We start from the raw sequence: 23832 nt of genomic DNA on the forward strand, positions 1-23832 counted from the left end.
GTTTTTAGTTTTTTGAGGAACCTCCATAGTGGCTGTATCAATTTACATTCCCACCAACAGGGCAAGAGGGTTCCCTTTTCTCCACACCCTCACCAGCATTTATTGTTTGTAGATTTTTTGATGATGGCCATTCTCACTGGTGTGAGGTGATACCTCATTGTAGTTTTGATTTGCATTTCTCTAATGATTCGTGGTGTTGAGCATCCTTTCATGTGTTTGTTGGCAATCTGTATATCTTCTTTGGAGAAATGTCTATTTAGGTCTTCTGGCCATTTTTGGATTGGGTTGTTTGTTTTTTGATATTGAGCTGCATGAGCTGCTTGTAAATTTTGGAGATTAATCCTTTGTCAGTTGCTTCATTTGCAAATATTTTCTCCCATTCTGAGGGTTGTCTTTTCATCTTGTTTATGGCTTCCTTTGCTGTGCAAAAGCTGTTGAGTTTCATTAGGTCCCATTTGTTCATTTTTGTTTTTATTTCCATTTTCATGTGCTGTTTCATAGTGTTAGGCCTGATCCAGATTGTTTTGTTTTTACAATGACAAATCTGTTTACCTAGAGCAAAGATGTATTTTTAGAAACACTATTTGGTTGTTTTAAAATGCCCTGATTTGTATTAGGGACATCATTACTTTCTGCCTGCCTAGGAAACCTAATGAGGGAAGTACTTTTACTATTTTATAATCAAGGCACTTTCTAAAATGTTCTTAAAACTAAATATGATGTACCACATACCTGAAAGTATAAGTTTACTCCCCTAGAGATGGAATTAAATTTGCTGATGCTTAAAAATACCAGCATGAGTGATAGACTATTTACACTTGACCACCTGCTGATGAATTTTCTCATTCAGTACTTGTTTCCTTTTGCTAAAATTATACTTAAATCACACTGTAAAATAACCTACAGCTATTGAAAAATCTAGAAAGAAGAATTAACATAACTGTCATCCCTCTTATATGTGAATTATTCTCCAAATTGTGAACTTTATTTTTCAGATATATAGTTCCAAACCTTTTAGTAAATGTCATTAATAAGTATGCTTGAGGTTCTAACAAAGGTTCATAGTCACTTAATTACCCAAAGTTTATCTTTTACCGTGAGTCTTTAGCTTTATTAATGAGTTTTAAATAAAATCTCTGGTGGTGACATGTCACATGGTACAGAGAAAATTTATAGTTCAAGCAATATTTGAACTGTAAGGTCCCATTTAACATTGAGATTCCCAGAGTCTACAGATTCTTCTGAGACCATGGATGAATTATTCTGTATGTTCACATCTGAAACTTCCAGTCAGGAATGTATACAGGATGGAGACGCCTGACCAAATCTTAAAAAAATTAGCACTCAGTGCTTCACACATATTTCCATTTACTGATGGGTTGTTTTGTAGAGGTGTGCTGGAGACAGTTTGATGTTTGCATTAGTATTTGGCTTCATTCTATTTATATTAGTTTATCAGCTCAGTCTCAAATAGGCTAGAAATCTTTTATTTTCTCCTGAAATTTGAGGACTACCAAAGCTAACTTTTCAAATGAGTGAATTAATACCATAGGTCAAGTTTTTCCCTGGATAGAAAAATAAATGGTAGCAGAAAATAGTTCCTTGTCTTTAAAAATATTATTATATATTCCTAGAGAAGCAGTACTGATTCTTATTAATTTTAATGTTTCAAATTTGTTATGAAATTACAAATTTATATGTTATCTATATAGACCAGGATTGGGAAATGCTTATTAGTTCATGAGAAGGGTGATGTGGCTTTCTAAGTTCTCTTAGGGCAGGCTCCATGTTTTATTAGTTCTTTTCATTCATCTTATTACCACTATGCCTTAGATAAAGGAGGCACTCAGAAAATATTTTTGAATGAGTGAATTATAATTGAAACTATGCTACATTTAAGATTTCCTGGTATGCACGATAATTAAATAACCTCAGGGCGGGGGGGAGGATATAAAATAATTCATGCTACTTTTGAATGGTGGTGTGTTTTCTTATGAGAAGGAATTACTTTTAATTTTTCTAAAGCCTTGTGATCTTCAGTTTGGGAAGATAATGCATAAAACTTAATATCAGTGAAGTCCTTTATAATAGAGCCGTAAGGGGAGGCCCTTGTAAATGTTACTCACCTGAGAGGCATCTGGGAACTCCAGTAAATCACCAGATGTCAGAGAGGAGTGGATGATAATGGGAAACTGTTTAGAACATCATCAGATTAGACACCAGGTAATGTGTGGTTTGGGGAACCACGCCCCGCCCCAGCAGTAGAGCAAGGCTCTGGTGTGCAAAATTTTTCAGCAATACATATTGGTTTAAGTAACAATTCTCTTGCATTATTCTTTATTCCAGCCTTTTTTTTAGTATGAAGACAGATGTCTTCTTAGATCTGCCCACTCTTGCCTGAAAGGCAGTAACTATTTCAGTAGCTATTAGCATATTAAGAAAACTCAGGTAATTCTACCCACTTCACATTAATTTGCTCTTGTTGATTATTTGCTGTAATATGTTAAATAATTGCTCATGAATGGGTCAAGAAAAGCAGTCATTCACCTGTTTTGATTGCTATAAATATCTTGAAGTCATCCAAATGTGCTTCCAGATTATTCACAACTCTTCCAAGTCATTAATAAATATATTGAGCACCTGTGCTAGCACTGATCCCTGAGGCACCTCATTATTAACCTAATTGCACAGCTTCATGATATTTCATTTAACCTTGATTTTACTACTAAACTTTTTTCAAACCAAGATATTTTCAACTTAATGACAAAACTTTACCTTTTATCCTGTGGTTGCCATGGCTTCATGATTGAATTTGCATATTAAATTTTTTTGAATAAAATATCACTACACATTAATTCTTCTTAAAAGTTCAAACAAGAAAATAGTTATACACTTTTGTCTCCCAGTTGTTTTCACTGACATTCTACTTGTCTATCTATTCTTTTCATTGTTTGTTTTCATCAACTATTTTCAAAACGTTAAGGTGCAGAAATAATAATTCTATAATTCCATAATCATAGTATCATGGTTTTGGATGCAGTTCTGTCTTTTTGTGAATCCCAACTCCTCAGTGCTATTTTCTTCCTAACTGGTACCTCCATCACATTGGAGTCAGGAAAGGAAAAAGGAGATGGAGTTCATTTTAGCTGACATTGCTATTCATCAGTGAAGCCATTACAAGTGAAGAATGAGGTTTGCACCTTCTGGTTTAAATCAAGCTTATGGAGTATAGTTTTATCTAATGTTGGAGCTAGAGGGGACTCTGAAGATCACATGGTTAAATTTCCCTCATTTTTCAGATAAAGTAACAGAAGCCCAAAAGTGAATTGACCTTGACAGAGGTCACACTGATCAGAGCCAGAATTCTGCTTTTCACTCTGTTGTTCATTCCACTGCAGCCTGGCTTAGGTTTTTATCATCATTGTTTCCCACTATGGGTGATTAAAATGTTCTGTTTCATTTATTCTGAATTTTGACAGAATTCCTTTTTAAGCCTCTTTTAGACCATCATCTACATCTCTATTTTAATTCCTAACAGTGCCTTGAATATCTAAGTTCTCAATAAATATGTATTGAATTGATGCATAAATCTAAGGGCATACTGTATATCTAGCAGATTCAAATATGTATATATTTAATATGTATATATATTATTATACATATAAATATATACATACATATTAAAATTATGGCTATTTAGAGCATATTTAGTTTTTCTTTTATGTATTTCATGGATCCATATCAGTCATGAAAACAAGATCATAAGGGATAATATATATGTTAATTTCCAAAACTGATTTCTAAGTGGTTAGGCTTTAGAATGCACAGATTTATTTGAACTATTGTGCTAAATAATACTGAGTTTTTCTATGATGTTGACTGTTTGTTTCCTTTATATAAACTTTAATGACACTTGCTTTGAGACTCTCAAATCCAACCAAATTTCCTCATAGGTATTTGAGCTATTTTGGAGAGCATAAGGAAAAGGCTCGAGAAGGGCCTTTCTACAAAAACTCAAGGAAGGGAAGCCAAGGTTGTTATTGCTCTTGGTCTCCAGCTTTCCCACCTCACAAAGGAGGCACTACCAGAAAAACTTCTGTGTTTACCCACTTTAAATATTTATTTTAATTTATTTTTCATGGTAACATTTCCAAAGCATTGAAATGCTATTCATTGCTATTGGAAGGTCACCACTCAGATCAAATGGTCAGTGTTCTATCATGTGGATAAGTCACTCCTTGGAAGAATTATAAGCACCTTCAAGGTGCATTATGTATTTCAGGTTCATGATTCATCTGCTTTGGGGAAAAGTATTATTTCCTGGCACATGTTCAAATGCTGTAATTTAAGCCATTTATAGTAAATTATTATGCCACTGCAGCAAATGAAATTAATACAACTCCTGGAGTTATACCTAGGGAGTAGTTGACTCATCTAGTCAAGATCTGGTTCACTGTTCTTTAACATGCTAGGAAAAAGAAAATAACTATTTAAAAATTGTTGTCAAATACTGAGGAAACATATTAATGCTGAGCAGTAATGTATGTTAAAAAATAATGTATAGGAGTAAGCAGAAAGGGTTAAACTGCTAAATTTCTCTAGGTATTCATTTGAATATTTTGACCTAGGAAGTGTTAGGTGAAATGTTATTAGAAAAAAAGAGGCAGCTCTGTCTTAAAGAGAGGCTCTTTCTTCTTCTAGGATCTGAAGATCCAGTTTTTCCTTTTCCCTTACCCTCCTTAACTCTATTTCCTATCATAGAATCCTTTAAAAGTATTGGTGTAAATCTGTTGCTGAAAAATGTGCCATCTATAGCATACTTCTGAATCTGTTTCTCTTTCCCTTATTTCCCCAATGGTCATTTTCATGATCACCTGGGTGACCAAAATTGTCTCATTTGCACTCGTGTCAGGTTAATTGCTTCCAGGAAGCCTTTGGGTGAAGCCTAGATAGTTGGTGTTGCCATAATCTTGAAGTTAGTCAAATATCACACCATAGATGAAATCTGTGGTGTATACAGACCAAAGTGGCTTCCAGAGAAATGGCCTGGGCTTTTGGTGAGAGAACCATGGAGATTCTGAACTGACACCTACAGGATCCTCCAAGATAGATTATTATAGGCTCCTTAGATATACAAACTCATTTCTTGGATATCCACATATAAATTTTTACAGCTCAGATCTCTCCTTGGGGTCTTCTTGATTGGGGTTGACCCAAAGTTACATTATATTCTGTAGGACTGAGGTTCAGACCTGAATGAAGATATGCTGTTTTTAAAAAAAGGGGTAATTGAAGTACACATTTTAGGGTTGTTGCTTAGCAGAGAAAAGCCAAGAAAAAGCATAGAAGGTGACATCCCTCTCCACAGCAGGCCCCCCATTCCCACCACACACATAAACTATACACACATAATGCACACACATACACACACACCACTGAGCACTGCTGTTATGATGAGTTGCTGATAGCGTGTTACATCTTTAAGTATTTAGGATTAGAAAAAAAAAAATTAAGAGCCACTAATCCAAATTTCTTACCCAACTTTATGTATGTGCTGGTAGTAATGTATTGATAGTCCCAGCTGCATCCATATATATAGTATAACAAAACTTAATGGCATGAAAAACAAGAAAAAATACATGGAGACTCCAGAATAGATATATTTTGTATGAACGTGTCTTAATAATTTACTTAAATAAGATTTTTACTTGTATTTTTATATTGCACAGGTTTGTAAATTCATTTTACTCTATTTATGAAGAAGACATCTCTGTTTTTACAAAGGTTGTACCAGAATTGAAATGTAATTTACAAGCTTGCCTGAGTGTAAATCAAATCTATAAATGTAGAGGCCTTATATTCCAAAATTTTAATTTATTAAACATATTAGTTTTAGATATATAGTTAGTACATTAATACCCATTTATTCTTTCTTTAATTTTCAAAGAAATTTCATGAAATAAGAATTATACAATAATTGGGAACAGAATGCAATATCTGACATACACTTTCTTGATTTTCCTTTTCTTGCATTTGAGCTCTTTTCTCTGATTTTAAGGAATAACAGGGCACTAGGACTTTCAAATAAAGATGGGATTTGCATGCCAAGTGAGAATTATTATATTTTAAGTTTGTCTTTATTGCATGCTTCATAAATCTGGCAGTTGGGCTATTGTCTAACCATATAAATACACATGAAATGTTAAATGTAAATGAATTAATATATTTTGTGGACAAAATATTATTTTTCCTTTATGAATTTTTTGTGATCTATGAAGTTAATCTGATTAAATTTTGGACAAGATATGAAAACTACATTCATTTTACATCTCAATTTGGGAGATTTTGTTCATATTTATTTCATAGTTTATTAACATGGTACCTAAAACCTACATTTTAAGTTTCAGAATTTAACTCACATATTAACCCCAATTCTCTGAATGTAAGTAGAAGGAGACACTTAAAGAGGATCATGAAATCACGTTGAAGATATTTTCATATGGGTAAACTTGTATGTACCTGAAAAAAATATTGTCTCTTTTTGATTTGGGGCTGGGATTGGAGGGGTAGATGGGCAGCTCAGAAAGAGGAGTTTAGGCTATAAAGGAAGTGAAGGAATGAATGTTTGGAATACAGTTATCATGGTTTATGGTCTACAAGCTATACCTAGGTTAACTTTAAGGTAAAATTTAATATTAGAAAATAGTTAAGAGCCACTTAATGGCAACCTATAGACTTTTGGCTTACTCTAAGAAAATACTTTTAAAAATTCTTGAGAACTTCATTTTTAACCCTCATTAGCTCTTTTGATAATATACTTTGTTAGTGTCTTTAATCCAGCACCTGAGAATATGTTTCTACTGGTGGAAAATATATTGAAATGTATGTCTTGCTTTGCTTAGTGATCTTTATATCTGAAGAACAGTATATGGGAGAAGGGAGAAGGAGTGTGCTGTGTGAGTGTGTGTCTATGTGTATGTGTCTGTAAGTTTGTTTGTTTCTATAGCTCATAAGGAAGATAAAAATTAAGGAATGGGAAATCTAAAAATGATGAGATAGTGGAAAGTGGGCATGTTGCTATAAAGAAATAAACGAGTATTCCGAAATTTAGATTATACCACTGTTGCAATAAGAATCAAAAATACTTGTAGAATAGCAATTCTATTTTATTTCCTTATACATTTCGCTCCCTAACAAATAATTTGAGCCTGCTTATAACAAAAGATATATGAAATAAAATTAACAAACTAGGCTTACAAAGAGGAAATAATATAAAAAAAGAAGAAAGCCAGGATGCTCAACAGGGAAGTTAACCTGGTTACCATGTTATCAGGTGTACCCTAGCTGTGGGTTCCTGAGCGGAGATGTAAAGATAGGAAGTGTTACACGGCTCTAGCATTCATTGAGGACAAAGCACAGCCATATCTCCGGGGTGCCGGGGCCGGGGGTGGGGTTCCCTCAACCTAATTCTGAAATAAAATTTCTCACATGCTCTTTTAAAAAATATGTTTTATAATGTGATGAATATTTTCCTTTACAATAGTTCCAATTAAATGTAGAAGCACATTCCCAAAGGCTTTTCTTATATGGACCTGTAGTACATTTTGAGGGAAGACTCTAGTGTATGTGGAGCATATTATGCAGCAAAATAGAAAAATTGTTGAATGTTGAATAGAATGTTCAATAGAATGTTGTTGAATAGAAAAGATAAAATTGATTTCAGAGTTAGAGATGAAAACTTCAAGGGAAATGTCTCTCTGCTCTAAAAATAATTGAAAAATGGGATGAAATAAGTCTTCTGGCCTTAATTCTTAAGACCAAGAATTCCTTCTCTCTGAAGTATAAATCTGCCTCTATTATCTTTCTTTACCTGCTCTGTTTCCCTCTATCTCAGAAAAAAAAACGAGGTAAACTTGATCAAGTAAATGGTAATAAGATTCACTCTACAGTGATTATATAAATGTATTCTGCATCTACTTAAAATTCAGATTTCAGTTTCCAGTTGCATAAATTTAAGATATGGATCAATTCCACAAGGGGAAAAGGCAGAAAATGAAAAGAAAAAAAAATAAGACAAGAGAACCAAGTCAGTTAAAATATTTTAATTACACCCCAAATCAAAGGAAGCTATGGAAAAGCCTGGGAAAGAAGAAATTTTTATGGAAGCTTATGATTTTAGATCTGGTATGAAATAAGACAATTACAAAATATCTATAATATACTGAAAAGGATGGAAAATGAAGGTGTATTATCATAATTACCAGTTATAAATAAATCAGTTGTTCATTATTTCCATTCAGAGAACAAACTGACAACAATATCTATTCAATGAGTGAATGATTCAGTTAATAGTTTTTCATGTCTCATTTCTGACACTTTTTGGGGAGATAAAAATACTGAAGTGATTGAAATACACTGTGCTGGAGTGACTTGGACATAATTTATTACTAACAGTTACTCTTATTTCTAAAAAAATTTTTAATTTTTTTTCTCTGGAATGAAATAGCTTAAATGCTAGATGCTTCAGGGTTTGCTTTGGTAAGAACCTTATCATTTGGGAATTTCATAAGCAGTAACAGGTGAATAGTATGGATATTTTTCATGTATTAAAAATTTATACCGGTATTCCTGAGGAGATTGGTGTGTTCTCTGGGATACCATGACTCTAGGCAGAACAGGGAATGTCCTGCAGTGGATTTCTTTTTGTCTTACTGTCCATTACAGTACCACATGTAAATACACTCCAGTGGATGACTTTGTATCACATAATGGTTTGACAGAAATAATCTTAAGTTATATTTTAATATGTATATATATATTTTTAGCAATTCTCATTAGCAAGCTTCTGGATCTTTCATAAATACACACATATAGTCACATAAAGCCAAGTCATTGAATATTCAAGGGATTTGTGGAAGTCCTAAAATCCAGCCACAAGCAAAGAGCTCCTTTTATGAAAAGTGTCAAAGGATCTTTTTAAAAGGGAAGCTTTGGGCCTTATCTGAATGTTTTTAAGCTCTGGGATATTCAGTTTATTGAAAAAAAGACTTACTTTGAAAGCTAGGTTTGGTTGTTAGATCTGGAACTAAGTTAAATAGAACCTTATTGGCGTGCTAATAGAACTGCATAATATTGTGTAATTGGACAATTTATGTTGCAAGATAAATTAATATAAACTTTTCCTCTTCAAGTCTTATCACCCTTGCTCACTATGTGGGCACATATATGCAATGAGAAATTTAATAGAAATAATAAAATGTAGTCTTTCTAGTGATCACTAGCTTAAAATATTTAATTATGCAGATGTTTTAGTCCATAAATTGTCACAAGTCCTTTTGGAAGTAGATGGGGTACAAGCCTGAAAAGGAGTGGTAGAAATCATCAAAGCCTTTTATTTTAGCTAGCATTAAACCCTATGAACCTGGAATTTCCATCCAGCAGATGGAGGTCTAATAGTATTTCTCAAAGCCTCTCTGGAGACTGTCCAATTATTTGCCATAACCATTCCATCCTGCTCTTATTGCACTCAGGAATGTAAATGTCAGCATTTCACACTAATTGTAACAGGGCCGCATAAAATGAAAAGCAAATTTTCTTTGTAAACCAACTGGAGTTTCTCAGGCTAGATTTTGCTGCTTTTTGATAGGAATTAAAGACAGTCATGAAACTTCAGAAACCTAAAGGCTGTTGTAATTTTATAGTCATTAAAAAATTATACAAAATTTTTAAAATGGGAAAAAATTATACACCCTACATATGTAACATTTCAAAGATAATATTCAACGTACTCATACTAAGAATATTTCAGGTATTTAATATAGTAGATAGTTCCAGTCTAATGAACTCAGTTTTACGGGCTCATTTACTACAGTATAGCATGGGCCACACTATAGATAACTACCTAGAGTAAAAATTTATATGTAATTTATTTTTGAAAAAAATTATTTGAATATAATATACATTTCATTTCTGTATATAGGAATGTCATGGCTGCCCTTGCCATACTGCACACTCTTCATAATCCACAAGAATATTTTAGGAGACCACTAAGAAACAAGTTCTTTGGCATTCACTAAAATAGCATTCTTCATGATGAACTCTCTTCATGTTAATATTGTTATATTCTGGAATTCTAATATTAAAATATATTCATTTTTATAAGTGGGAAGATCAGAAAACTGTGCCTTGAACTAGTTACTGAATTCGCTTCAACTATTTTGCCTCAGCTTAATGTAAGTTGCATTCTGGAGAATTTAATAAGAAATTGCCTTAAACACCAAACAAACAGTGAAATCCTTTGGGAATAGTGGTAGTCTCATAAAGAGAGGAATTTGTTAGGGGAAAAACATATTTAAAGAAATGAAAAGTTAATGATATTGAGCAGCTACCAGAGCAACAGTGCTTATTGCTGTATCAGATGAACTGACCACCTTACTAATATTTTTCACTTTCTAAAAGAATTGTTTGATAGAATAGAATACAAAAGACCCTATTTATAACCTAATTCTCATTCACTTTAATATCAGTCATGTCATAACTAGTAAGTGGTGAAAATTTAAATTGCACAGGCAAATATACCTCTTCTACATTTTTTCACATATTCCTGAGGTTAGAACTGCAATATAGCCTTTTTGACACACACACACACTGGATTTGCATGGGACATGTTAAAGCAAAATAAAAACATCTGACAATCCATTTCACTTATTTACTTATTATTTAACAAAATTCATATGTCCTGAATTTACCGTGGAATGGATAAATTGAATACTTTTGATTGGAGGATTAAATTTAGAAGATTGTGGAAGCGGAAAATTATTGAAAATCTTCTTTAGTATTTATACATGGAAAGAAACGGAGTAGCTAACTATCTGAGGAAAATACTAGACTCAGAAACTATCAGAGTTCTAGATTTCTAGAAGGTAATACTCATAAACATCTAAAATACCTCCCAACTATCATTAGGAGTGAGGAGTGGAGCCTGCAGGACAGGTGTGAGTTATGTGACTGGCAAACTTGAGAATCCAGGGTCTCAAATGGCATTTACTTTGAGGACTTTTCTGATTTTCTTCCAGCAAAATTAATTATTCTTTCTCCATCAATTCTATACCATCATGCATATACTTCATTTTTAGAAATATCACACTGAATTGTAATTATTTATTCACTTTTAAAAAAAATTAATTTATTTATTTTTGGCTGTGTTGGGTCTTCATTTCTGTGTGAGGGCTTTCTCTAGTCACGGCAAGCGGGGGCCACTCTTCATCGCGGTGCGTGGGCCTCTCACTATCGTGGCCTCTCTTGTTGCGGAACACAGGCTCCAGACGCGCAGGCTCAGTAGTTGTGGCTCACGGGCCTAGTTGCTCCGCGGCATGTGGGATCTTCCCAGACCAGGACTCGAACCCGTGTTCCTTGCATTGGCAGGCAGATTCTCAACCACTGCGCCACCAGGGAAGCCCCTATTTATTCACTTTTAAGCATTTGATCACTTTGTCACCTATCTTAGTCCTTGGCATGTTATAGTAAAAGCTGAATAAATACTTATTTGATTGAATTGAATTAAAAATGCCAAAGTAATTGTGGATATAATATAAAGGATAATCCCTATAGAAAAGAACAGGCACTCAGAATAAATACCTGTGAATGAAAATTTATAACTGTCAAGTGACCACAGAGATAGCTGCAAGTTAATAGTCCAAATGATAAGTAAAATTTGATAGAAAGAGAATGTTTCTCAACCTCATTTGTGCTTTTAAAATATAACAGCTTTATTGACAGTTGTCTGTACTTTTAAGGCAGAAATAATTCTGCTTATTTTGTTAAATTTTGATGTGTTCATGAAATATTTTACTGTAGTGAAAATTAATATTGAGTAAATGTGAATTCTATTAGTGGGCCTGTTTTCTGTTGCCAAAGTGATTTTGATCATGACCTTTAATCATATTCTACTTTAGTTTCTTTATTTGTGAAATGTAGCAATCAGAAGTAAAAGTTGTGTTTACTTTTTGGAATAAAAATTATGGTTAATATTTACCAAGGTTAACATAAAGACTGAAGAGGTTGTAAAAAGAAAAAGTCAGTCAATTTGTGGGCCATTTTTTCACCTGATGCCAAACAGTAATTTGAGGATGTTATAATTATTAGCTTCTAAGAAATTATTTGATTTAATTCACATAATTATTTTAAATTAATAAAGTTGTCTGAATCAGTCTTCAAAATGCTTTATGAACATTTTAATGAAACAGATATAACATTTTCCACAAAGGATTAATACTATTTAACACCTCCCCGCCCCAAAGAAAAATGAAACACAATGAATAAATAGCAATATAAAGAGAAATAGAGTTGAGGAAAAGTTGGGAAATATTTATGTCCATCTAGAAAGGCCACAAGTTTGCTGTGGCCAGAGTAAAATTTGGGTCTGAACTTTTAGGCAATCAGGACAAAAATTGAGTTTGGTGTTTCTATGCTAGACAAACATGACTCTAACAAATACTATTGGAGTAACAAATGTACATAAATAAAAACACAGTGTTCTTTCTTCACTTCCCTCTCTTCATTTTACCCATCTGAATACTGTTAGTTTTACATTCTATATTTCTATCTCAGTTCTCACTTTTGCCCAGAATTATCCCCAACAACTCTGCTAACTTTGATTTCATCTTCTGATTGCCATCTGCACTTACAGGTATTCAATTTAGCTTGATTTTTTTTTTTTTTTTTTTTTTTGCTTAATATGAATGTCTTTTCTCTTTGCTGAGACTATAAGCCCCTTGAGAACAAGGACTATATCATATACTTTTTTATATCTCTCGAAGATTCTTGCTTTCCACTTGACATATATTGGTTATCTAATAAACACATCCATTATATTGATGTCTTCAGTTGTAGCCTTTAGTGAATAGACTTTTAAGTATTTGGCTTATGAAGCAGACTTTAAATGGGCAATTGGTAGGGGTCAGTTTGTCTGTATATCTATCATCTGAATTTGAATTCTTGTTCCACAATTTAGAAGCTGTATGTTATCAATACATAGTCACTTTGAGCATCATTTTCCTTATCTTCTTAAGGGATAACAATAGTACTTACTTCATAGGGTTATTATTAATCCTGTTAACCATATTAATCAGTATTAAATGAATTAATACAAGTAAAATGTTCAGAAAAGTAAACATTAAGTGTTAATTATTATCATTTTGTTTTAAAGCACTTAGTATTAAGTCATTATTTCTGGAAATAATTAAATTCTGGTGGCAATTATAGAGCACAGTCAATTGTCTGCCCTCAGAAAGTGAAAGTATATGACAATAAAACCATGTCATCATTATAGAGAATTATGTTTATATTCACAGTAGCTTGAAGGCATATACTTATCTGAAATCTATATTTGATTATTAAATTTAAAACAAGTGACCCCAAACTACATGTTTTATATTACTTAAAGTATTTATCTGTTAAAAGACTCTTCTTCCTATCCCTTTATGGCAGTACCAAGGTGTCATATTAGTTCACACATTTTTCCTCCATAACTGGAATCAAATGCAAGGAAAACATTAATAAGGGCTACTACCCCAGCCTTATGTTATTCTTCCAGAAAATGATGAAGTACGACAAGGGTTCATTGTGAAATAGCCATGTCTAAAATCCAACAATGGTTCAAGAAACTCAAGTTTGGAGTTTGTTAAGGAGGAACTGGCAAAGAGTTTTGAAGGATGTCCAGTACACTGATCTTAAGATTTCATCAAATCCAAAGGTGAAAAATTGTCCACCTCACAAAGATCTCAGGTTTTTCTCCAGATAGCTGAAGTTCAGAGATATTCAGTGTCTTTCCTTAGACCTCTTTGTTATAAGTGTAGTCAGAGTAGAGCTGGGATGGGTCTCTAGGCTCTTGGCTCAAGGCAATAATTTCCTTATTTTATAAATGAATGTAAAATAACACCCATAGATAATGAATATTACAAGTGTCTTGGTCAAGAACTGCTAGAGAGGACTTTAGAAACCATATTTCCAGCTTCCCACTGCGGTGGACATGCTATTCCAGTAATTGCGTTATAGCAGAGCAGAACGAATAGGGTTGATCCAATCTTTCACCATGTTTTCATCAGACTGTTTAGGGCATTGTCTTTATGTATCTGTAATTGAAAGCAAATATATCATTGATGTAAAACAATAAGCACAGATGGAGTATATTTAAAACACAGTTCATTTCTCAACATCAGAATCTGACTAGGTATATATGAATTAATGTAATTACTCATGGTTGAAAGCAGCAATTTGGGGCTTATATTTGGGCTGTTTCAAAATGGATCTTGAAAAGATCATTTGGTATTTAGTTTGAATCTTTTATTCTGACTTTTCAGTTTTTCTCAGGAGAAATAATAGTGATAGTTAAAGTATTTTTTATCCTTAGTATTCTCTCTTTCCGTGGAATTAATTCTGTCTATCTATTTAATATGTATTGCCATCACAAATATCTGTTTGTTTTTATGTTCCTAATGTCCATATTGGTTTTTACTGATGACATTTGATGACATAAATGTTATTGTAAATTTTAATTATTAGTCTCAAATTTTAAAATTACTTGCAGGCTATCTAATGAGAATAAATCACATTTCTTTTACCTACCTCTCAGTATGTGTAGTTTTTTTGTCTTCTTCATTGTCCTTTACCACATCTTCAACCCAGATACAATGAGCGTCTTTGTTGTTCCAAATCAGAATTACTTTAGATATTTCAGTTATAAATTCTGTATGGTGGTCGTGGTGCCAGGATGAACAGATGTAATGATATTAGATTCAGGATGCTAGAGCTTCTTTCTTTGCTGGATTTATTAATTGTTTTAAATTTATAGCATAGTTTTATCACAGTTGTAGTAGTGGCAATTTTTAGTAGAATTGTGACTTACAGAGTATTTTACTGGCTCTTGAATCCCATGTGGATTATTAAAAAATGTTTTTTACATGGATGTTACATATTCAGATAGTGTGATGGAGTAAAATGATAATGTAACTTCCCAATTATATTACCTTGGGCTTGTGCAAGTTCAGGGAGAAATAGGAGAGATTGTTAGTTCAGTGGTTTAATAAAATTCTCCTAGAGACACTAATGGAATCAAGGCACTATTTAATAATCATTTGTTAATAGCTGAAACTAAGGAAGATTTATTTGAAGATGTGAATTTAAAAATAAATGTAAAAAATTTTATTTGGCCACCTGCGCATAATGATGAAAACATTTGTGTTACCTTCACAAGGAAAATTATATTTATTTTTAGTTTAAACTATATATTATTGAATATGTTCTGAGTAACAGGAGAAGCAGAATCTACATTGTTATAGAGGTTATCTTCCTGCCTCCTTTATGTAATGTGCTCCCAGATCCCATATCATTTGTGTAAGTCATGGTACTTCTACAAAAAATATCCCCACATAAAATCATCAAAGGAAATATTCTGCAACCTAAGCCATGTCATTGCCAGTTAACATTTTCTGACTGTAGATGATTGGTCTTTTTTTCACATTGTCATTACACTGGTTACTTTATTGACTGTTTATCTATATCATTTTTGCTTCAATTGACAACCTTCCCTCCATCTTTGGCCAGTTGAAGTTTATATTATGGATATCTACTTATCATATTTTTGTCATAAGTTTATAATATGCTAGGAAAATTGGAAATGAAAATACAACATGAGTATTTGGGAGTATTTATTTTTTGAAGGATTTTTTCTTTCAAATGTTCATGCTTTTTAGGAAACAATGTATAAAACTTCAAGAAAATAATGGATATTTCTTTCCATTAAGTTGCGGACTTGGGATATTGAAGGAAATCTCTACACAGTGTGAAATAGCTTATGCAATTTTTCTGTTTAGGAATAGGAAAGTACATTCTTTTCCTCCTGTCTCCACACCCCTTATTAAAATATATGAGCCTAATTATATTGATTGTGGTCTTTGTTAACATTTGAAAATGTGCTATTGGGTGGTAGGAGCACATTCTTAGAGTCAGGAGCGCTGGATTTGAATCCCCAACTCTACTATATAAGCCTTGGTAAATTATTCAGCTACCATGATTCTTATTTTCCTTTTTTTAAAATGGTGGTTGTACCTGTTTCCTAAGATGGTTTGAGAATGAGATGAGGACAACACAATGCCTATTACATCATAAATTAGTCCTTCCTCTCTCCCCAACTCCAGCTTTTCAACAGTTAACTTATTACTTGCTTTCATGGATAATAATATAAGTGAATAACACAGCTGATTTAAGATGGTTTTCAGAGATTTCTGTTGGAAGAGCTAGTGGGGAGCAAAATCTATAAATAACACAGTTTGTCAGGAAACAACCTGACCATTTTATGTATAGTTGTCCTTTGTTGCACATTCTTCTAATCAAGAAAAATGTTCATCCAGGCTTAGCAAACTAGATTCACATTGGAATAGGAAAGCACAAGAAGAATTTTAGACTAGAATAAAAAGCAACTGAATGGCTTGGCAAAAGTAAATTCATCTGAATAATATTTTGCAAAATTTAGCATGCCTTAGAGATTAGCTCCAGAGATTCTGACTCAGTAAATCTAGTATGGATCCAAGGGATTTGGGCTCATTTTGATTTCTTAATAGTAGCTTTGACGCTATGATAGGTGACAAAAGTTTAAACCAATAACTAGAAAAAATATAACTTGTCAACTTTATCCAGTCATATTATTTTAATAGTGTTTTTCATATTAGTCCAGATAAATAGATTCCCTAACTGAAACTGACTGAAAATGATCACTCTAGTGTCTATAGACCTGCTCAGAACTAGAGAGTCCTTTCTTTTATACAGTCTGAGGTAAAGACTGCACCATAGAACCTTTAAGGCCATGTGCTGCATTATGCAACACAAGATATGTGTAAATCAGTTTACAAAAGATAAATTAGTGAGTGGTGTTTCAGATTAGAAAACAAGAAGGATTTACTTCAAGGGTCCTTTATCATATAGTCCCTTAATGTATTTGAAATATTATTTGATTTATACAAAATAAAATTTCACTTAATTTTTTGGGAAGACATATATCATATAAAAGAAAATCTATAAATAGATGAGAGAAAGGAGGAAGAAATTCAAGAGTTCTCTAAGTCCTAGATGGCTGAGGCACTCTTTTGCTTTAAGGTCACTGTCTTTAATAGAAAGGTAAATAATCAACTGTGGACTTTTTTAAACATCAATTTTACCCTAACTTAAAAATGTTACATATAAGCCTCTTACCTCATACTAAAATCATTATGTAAGCCATGGGAGACCTTTACAGGTAACCCATCACCGTTTTGGTATATATTTTTTAAATTTTCAAATATTTCTTCCCCATTACAGTTGATAGTAAAATGAAGCACAATTGCTGATTGTCAGTCTACTCCACCCTTGTGGGTATGTCAGGGTTTTGAAAGCCTTGACCCTGGATCCTCTGCCTTTGGTACCTCTCTAGTTAGGGACAGCTGTGGTGAGTTGAGAAGGTAATAAAAGTAGTTGGAGGCTCTTACTTGCTGCAAGACTAACTTATCTGGATTTCTTACTGTATTATCAACCCATCTGGACCTCGGGACTTTTTATGTGTTACGAGGTGGTTATACCATTACCCTGACTGATAAACTGTTAAGAGCTATGCCAATGTAAGATGTTATTGTGTCTACTCTAGAGATTTATTATCCTTTTTCCTGAGGCTGAATATCTGCTGGTTCTGTTACTTTTTCCTTCATTGGCTACCGTCTACCCAGCAGAAAATCTACGTCTGATTTTCTTTCTTCCAGCTTACTAATCATTCACATCAGGTACCTGTTTTCATGCTTCCAGTTTCTTTACTTATTTTTAATGTTGAGTTTGAGAGATGATATCTGTCTTCCAGTCAGGAGCAGAGAAAAACATATATTCTTAATCCCATATACAGTGGTTTTATTTTAGAAAATATTTTTGCAAAAAAGATTCTATTTCTAAGCAGTTTGTGGAGTCATAGTCATACTGATCTGATTTCAAGTTAGGATTATGTCATTTGTCTTGAATGTTAAATTTGGGCAAGTTTTCTTTCCTTCTAAAAATATAATTTATATGAAAATCTGTCTGATTTTGTGGTTTTGGGAGTAGGGATAGAGACTTGATAAAATGAGCTGATCAAAAATATTATTTGCTTATTAGCATATGTTTTTGCATCTGTACATCAGTTTGGATGAATTACATTTCATTTTTATTGGAAGGAGAATAGAGAAAATTATTCTCTATTAAGATAGATGTAAGAATTCATGGTTCAATAAGTATTTTTGCTGAAACAAAAAAGGAAAAAAAGAAAATTACAAAGGTTTTTCCAATTAGCTCTGAATTGAATGTGTGTTCAGTTGAACATGTGTTAAACATATGTTCAACGTTGCACTATGAATCTGTTTTATAACTCTATGCATAATCTCGATTTTGATCTTTGTTTTTTTTGTTTTTGTTTTTGTTTTTTTTTATGCTTCTCAATTTTATTCTGTACCTTGGGGACTATATACATCCAGTTCTTGGAAGCAACCGTTCTACACATTTACAAATGATGTGATTTGTTAAGAAATTTATGACTTGTTATACTTTTTGAATAAAGAGTTTTAATGTGAGAGCCCAGAGTAGCACACAGAAAGAGTCTATTTAGCCCATATATTATACAGATAGAGGAACTGAGTTAAATTAGGGATTACTAAACAACATGTCAAACATTTTTTCATTCTATTTACTATCTGGAAATTGGGACTTTCATTCTATTTACTATCTGGAAATTCTCTGGCCCTGATCAGAGAGGGAAGGCTTTTAGTATAGTGGAAAGACTAATAGGGTCTGAATTTTGAGAGTAGTTCAGCTCCACCAATTATTAGCCCTGTGTTCTTGGGCAAGTCTCAACTTCTTTGAGATTAATGTGTCTTCATAGATTGGTTATGAAGGGAAAATGAGATAATTTATGTGGAATATGGTTTGTAAACTTCAAAACACTGCTTAAATGTGTTTGCTGTAGCTACCGCTGTTATTGTAACCATGTTGGGCTGAACTGCATTTTTCAACTCCAAACATAGAAACATTTCAGTTGTTTAAAGAGGTGAGTAGTAGACAGGAAGGAAGACATGGGGTGGTTAGAAAGAGGAAATGGGAGATTACTGAATTCTGAAAAAGACAGATTAGAAATAGGGATTTTAGACACAAATATATAAATTGCAAATGTATGGTAAAGATTCCAGACACAATCTCCTCTAGCAGGTTTTCATTTCCGCAAAGCCCCCACACCCCGGGACATGGCAGAATAAAAATTAAGCAAACAAGTAACCCAACATCTTTTTTTTTTTTCCTGTTAAAGATCCTTTGGGTTTAATTTCAAATATGACAAATACCAAAATTCTTAGTTTATTTGGCTCTTAATGTACGTAATAAGTCCTCCGATGCACAGAGCTAAGAGCTCCCATGCACCTGGTTCCAAGGTGACTGCTTCTATTTATAGTTGTTCACTTCAGATGAACTTAAAATGTTTAAGAAAGAAAGCAGTTTGCTTCAGGAAATAAAGGGCATATATTTGTGAGGCTCCCTGGAACCTTTAAAATTTCTAAAAATCATTTGTCAGTTTGAAAATGTCTGGAAAGAGAAGATATAAAATGCTTATTTACACAAATTAAAAGATATTTGAATCTTTGCAAGGACAACTTCTATGAGAAAAAATTGCAAGTGACATTTTGGTTTACATAATAAATAAAATTTTGCATCAGATTTCAGATCCACACATAATAGATTTATAGTTAACCCTCTATAGATTTGCAAACTGCAAAGCAAAATACCAGTGTAGAGGATTAAGAATACTCTGACAATAATACAGTGCAAGGAAATAAGAAATTGAAAAAAAGAGATTAAACTAAAAATGACAAAATTTTCTGAATAGCAAATAATTTATGCGAAATATGTTACAAAATCTGGAATGCCAAATAGTTGATACAAGTGCTGTGACATTTAGTTTCATTTAAATTAGTAAGAGAGTTTGCTCTTCCAACATTTTGTTTCTTTCCCTTCTGACAGTATATTTTCAACAAAAATTTGCTCTTGATTTTTTAAATTCATTCTCTTTGAACCTGCCCTTAAATTTGCCATGATAAACCTGCATGAAACTACACTTTTGAATTTCTTTGGAAGAAATTTAAAAAATTGAAAGTTTGACATCGGTTTTCACAAATTCTTTTCTTCATTGTTTTTGACTGTGTTTGATCCCTATTAGATTGACATCCTCTCAACCTATTTTTGATGTCATGAATTAAAAATGACAACATAAAAAAAGCACTTCTCCTAGTGTAACAGCAATTGAAACTTGTAGTTTTATATTAAAAAAAAACACAAAAGGATGTGTGAATACCATAGATAAAATAACAATATTTTCAAACAGTGACCTGTGTCAAGCAAACAACAGAAACAAGTTGATTATTTCAGCCTCTGAAAAGTCAGGTTTTCATAATTTGATTGAATTAACTTTATAATACAATTGGATAATCGATATATGATCCGGGGTGGTTTCAAATTACTCTGGATTATTTTTCAGATAATTTGGAGGTGAATCTCATTATGAATAGCAATATAAACAATGTAGAACATATTAAGGATGTTTACAGTCTACCTGCGTGATAAAGTTCCACCATGGCTCCTATCTGTATTGAATCAGCTGTAGATGTTTAGAGTTCTCTCCCAGGAGAAAATGGATGTAGCACACAAAGTGAAAATTTTCATATATTTCCTTTCAGATGTTCCTAAAATACAGCCTCACCATTCTAAATGGGAAATTGTCTTAAAACCAGGCACATTTTGCACTGATGGTTATTTTTAGGTAAACCACTTTGGGTTAATTAAGAGAAAAATTGCTACTGTACAATTATTATGCTTTATCCTCCCACCTTGGCCTGAAGTAATGAGAAGTAACAGAGTTTTTCTTTGTCACTGGCAGCTGCACCTTTTAAGTATATCAAACTCTGTTGCTGTGGTTACGGCCTTTGTTTCCAGTGATGTTTTGTCCATGCTTCCCCCCACCCTTAACAATGGGTTACTCAAAAGAATGAAATAATGAGTCATTCATTCAGAAATACGTTGTTAAAATATCCCTCTTTATCATTACATTTCACTGCTTAGAAACTAGGCTGTAATTCAAGGCAACAGTTAAGTCTGAGAAGTGTTAAAAAATCTTTGATTTTTTTTCATTTATAAGAAAGACCTGTCTATGTAATTGAAGAACTTCTTACAAGTCTCAACAAACCCTTTTTGGTTAATGTATTATTTCTGGACCAAGTAGATAAAATTCTATGCCGTAAGCATGATAAAAATCGTGCATGTTTTGCACAGCACAGAATTTGAGAGTCAAGGTTTCTGGGCACAAAAGCAGTAACAAAACAGTCCCTACAAAACTGAGTAACTCTGAATAACACAAGAAATAATTTTTGTTAATTTAAAATTTTAGAAACTGAAATACATAGTTTGTAAAGTAAAATGTAATTAAATTATGGTACTGTACATACGAGTTGTTTCTATAATTGAAACTTTACAATATGAAAAATACATTAGCTCTGTACAGTTTTTACAGGTAGGTAGGATGAGTTTTGAGAAAAAAAGATTTTTTTTTCAGGGTCATACGCTAAGTCAAAAAAATACTGCACAACTTAGCTAATTATAAAGTGTAGAGCTGAAACAATTCATGTCTTCTTTATTTCATGAATCAATCTTGGATCTTTGTTTATTTTAACAGGGGATTGTTTTCTTTTGTTTTAGAGTCCACAATGAACAAATCTTCCTCATTTTGTCCTTGAGGTTACAAAGTTTGATGGCAACCCTCGGTTACCAATTAGCTCAGTTAAGCCAGCTGCTGTTTATGGTCACTGATTCGGCCAGCTGTTGTGATTGTGCTCAGGTCCAGCTCAGTCTCTAGGTGTGTTTCCATCGTATCTTCCTGTGCATTCGTTTCAAAGGATTTATGAGAGAGAAGTTCATGATGCACCCCACAGTAACTTATTGTGGGCTGGTCGTATGCCAGAAAAGTTGACACATTCATTGATAAAGGTATCTGGGGAAAAATGACACGAGAAAAGTCAGTTATAAAAAGACAACTTTGGGGGCAAGATTTGGGGAATGTGAAGTGCTGACCTGACTAACTTCCATGGGTATATCTGTGGCTCAAGAGTCCCCCGCTATCTCACTAATGTCCCTCATTCTCATACTAGCACGCAGAATGCAACAGTTCTAAAGCCTGAGATGGAGCTGCTCAATTCTTAACTAGAACCTTCAGGTAAATAGGAACCTAAGCGATTCTGAAAATACTAAAAGTTTTGTTAGAAAAGTCAGAAGAATGCTTTTCCTCAGTGAGGTAAATTTGTGGTTTTGGAACTAAGAAAAATATTATTTGGTTACTTATGGTACTGGAATACAATTGAACAGTGGTTCTCAAACTTTATCATGCATAAAAATCACCTCCCCCTTCTTCAGCTCCAACATCCACTTCCCTGATTATTTTTTAATTTAGTAGGTCTGAGGTGGGACCTGTAATTTGCATTCCTTATAGTTCCCATATGATACTGGTGCTGTTAATCCACACACCACACTTTGAGAACCACTGCAGAAGAGAATTGTCTAGGCAAGTCATTCTGGCTCTTCTTACCCAATAACTTCTTTTTTTTTTTTTCTTCCCCACATTTTAAAGTGTTTTTACCTATATGATCTGGATACTATAACTTAATATTATTTCAGAAAAGCTATAACATTGTAACATGCTATGAAATAAAGAGTAGGGTTATCTTCATGATGGTCTTTTTTAAAAAGCACCTTTTCTTCACTCCCATAGGTGCTCTTTTGGACAGTAGCAATGATGGTGCCTGACTGTGCCATGATTGTCGAAATAGTCCTGTACTCCTGTGGCTTTGTCACGGCTTGGCCACTGTCAGTAAAGATTGTGGCTACGTATCCCCTGTCAATACCTTCTTAATATTTATTTTGCCGTGAGCATTCTTTGAAACGTTAATGTCTGTAGCTTGATCCATATATCTAAAAACCAAGGTTTAGAGAACTCCCAGGAAGAAACTCTGGCTTCTGTGAAAGTCTAAAAGCAACAAAGGATGACGCTAGTTTGAAGGAATCAGTGATATATATGTGGAAGGGACTCTTGCTAATTGCAGCTTAATGAAAGGAAGCAAGTTCTAAAAATAGGAAAGAGCAAGAGTGACCATTGTGAACAGAAGGGAAACGTGTGTTACAGACAAAAGGTAGTTTGAAATGTAATCAGATGTCAAAGTCTAGAGATTATTCCCATTTTTTTCAATAAGATTAAAAAAATTGTTCTAAAAAGTAGGCAGTTTTGAGGAAACTTCAGCCTTGATCTCTGTTTAATATCCTAATTACTAATTCATGTTGTTGAATTACCTTGGATAAAAACTTCCACCATTCTTATTTGGTGGTGGATAAAATATATTTCTCTTTGGTCACCTCAGACTAAATTCCTCTGTTCTCAGCTAAGATTGGAGCCCAAAGCTAAGAAAAGCAGAATGCCTAGATTTTATTCTTTTATTAACTCCTTCTTTACTTTCTTAGTCCTTTTCTCCATACATAAGAATCCTTTTTTCCTCGTCTTTCCATCCCTATCCTTCTACCCTTATTTAGTTTTCCTTTAGTAAAAATTAGTTGAGCTGTTATTTCCTTGTTTTCTCTTAAAGTATTCACTTCTTTTGAGATTATAATTTCTTTTTAATGTGAACATTTCAATGTATCAAACGTGTAAGGCTTAGTCCTTAGAGACAGAAATGTAATCCCCTTCATCAAATTACATTCCTG

The 23832-nt window shown here is 33.2% G+C and overlaps 2 protein-coding genes across 6 annotated transcripts in view; one reads left to right on the plus strand and one right to left on the minus strand.

The window, feature by feature from the left end:
• The window catches only part of CTNNA3 (catenin alpha 3), a 1725675-nt gene that overhangs the window by 579883 nt on the left and 1121960 nt on the right, over positions 1–23832 (plus strand). The window lies entirely within an intron of this gene.
• Positions 27–23832, minus strand: part of LRRTM3 (leucine rich repeat transmembrane neuronal 3) — a 205694-nt gene continuing 181888 nt past the window's right edge. Inside the window, exons 3-4 of one of the 2 annotated variants that reach the window (XR_014253359.1) lie at positions 14626–22075; positions 27–14132 (exon numbers count right to left, since the gene is read on the minus strand). Coding sequence is in view for 1 of the 2 variants with exons in the window: in XM_082424667.1 (XP_082280793.1) it covers positions 21866–22075 (210 nt within the window). In the remaining variant the exon portion in view is untranslated. Of the gene's footprint in view, positions 22076–23832 lie in introns of both variants that reach the window. The other variant, XM_082424667.1, reaches the window with a different exon arrangement.

Source organism: Balaenoptera physalus, assembly GCF_965194825.1.
Source record: "Balaenoptera physalus genome assembly, chromosome: 14".
Classification (NCBI taxonomy): Eukaryota; Metazoa; Chordata; class Mammalia; order Artiodactyla; family Balaenopteridae; genus Balaenoptera; species Balaenoptera physalus.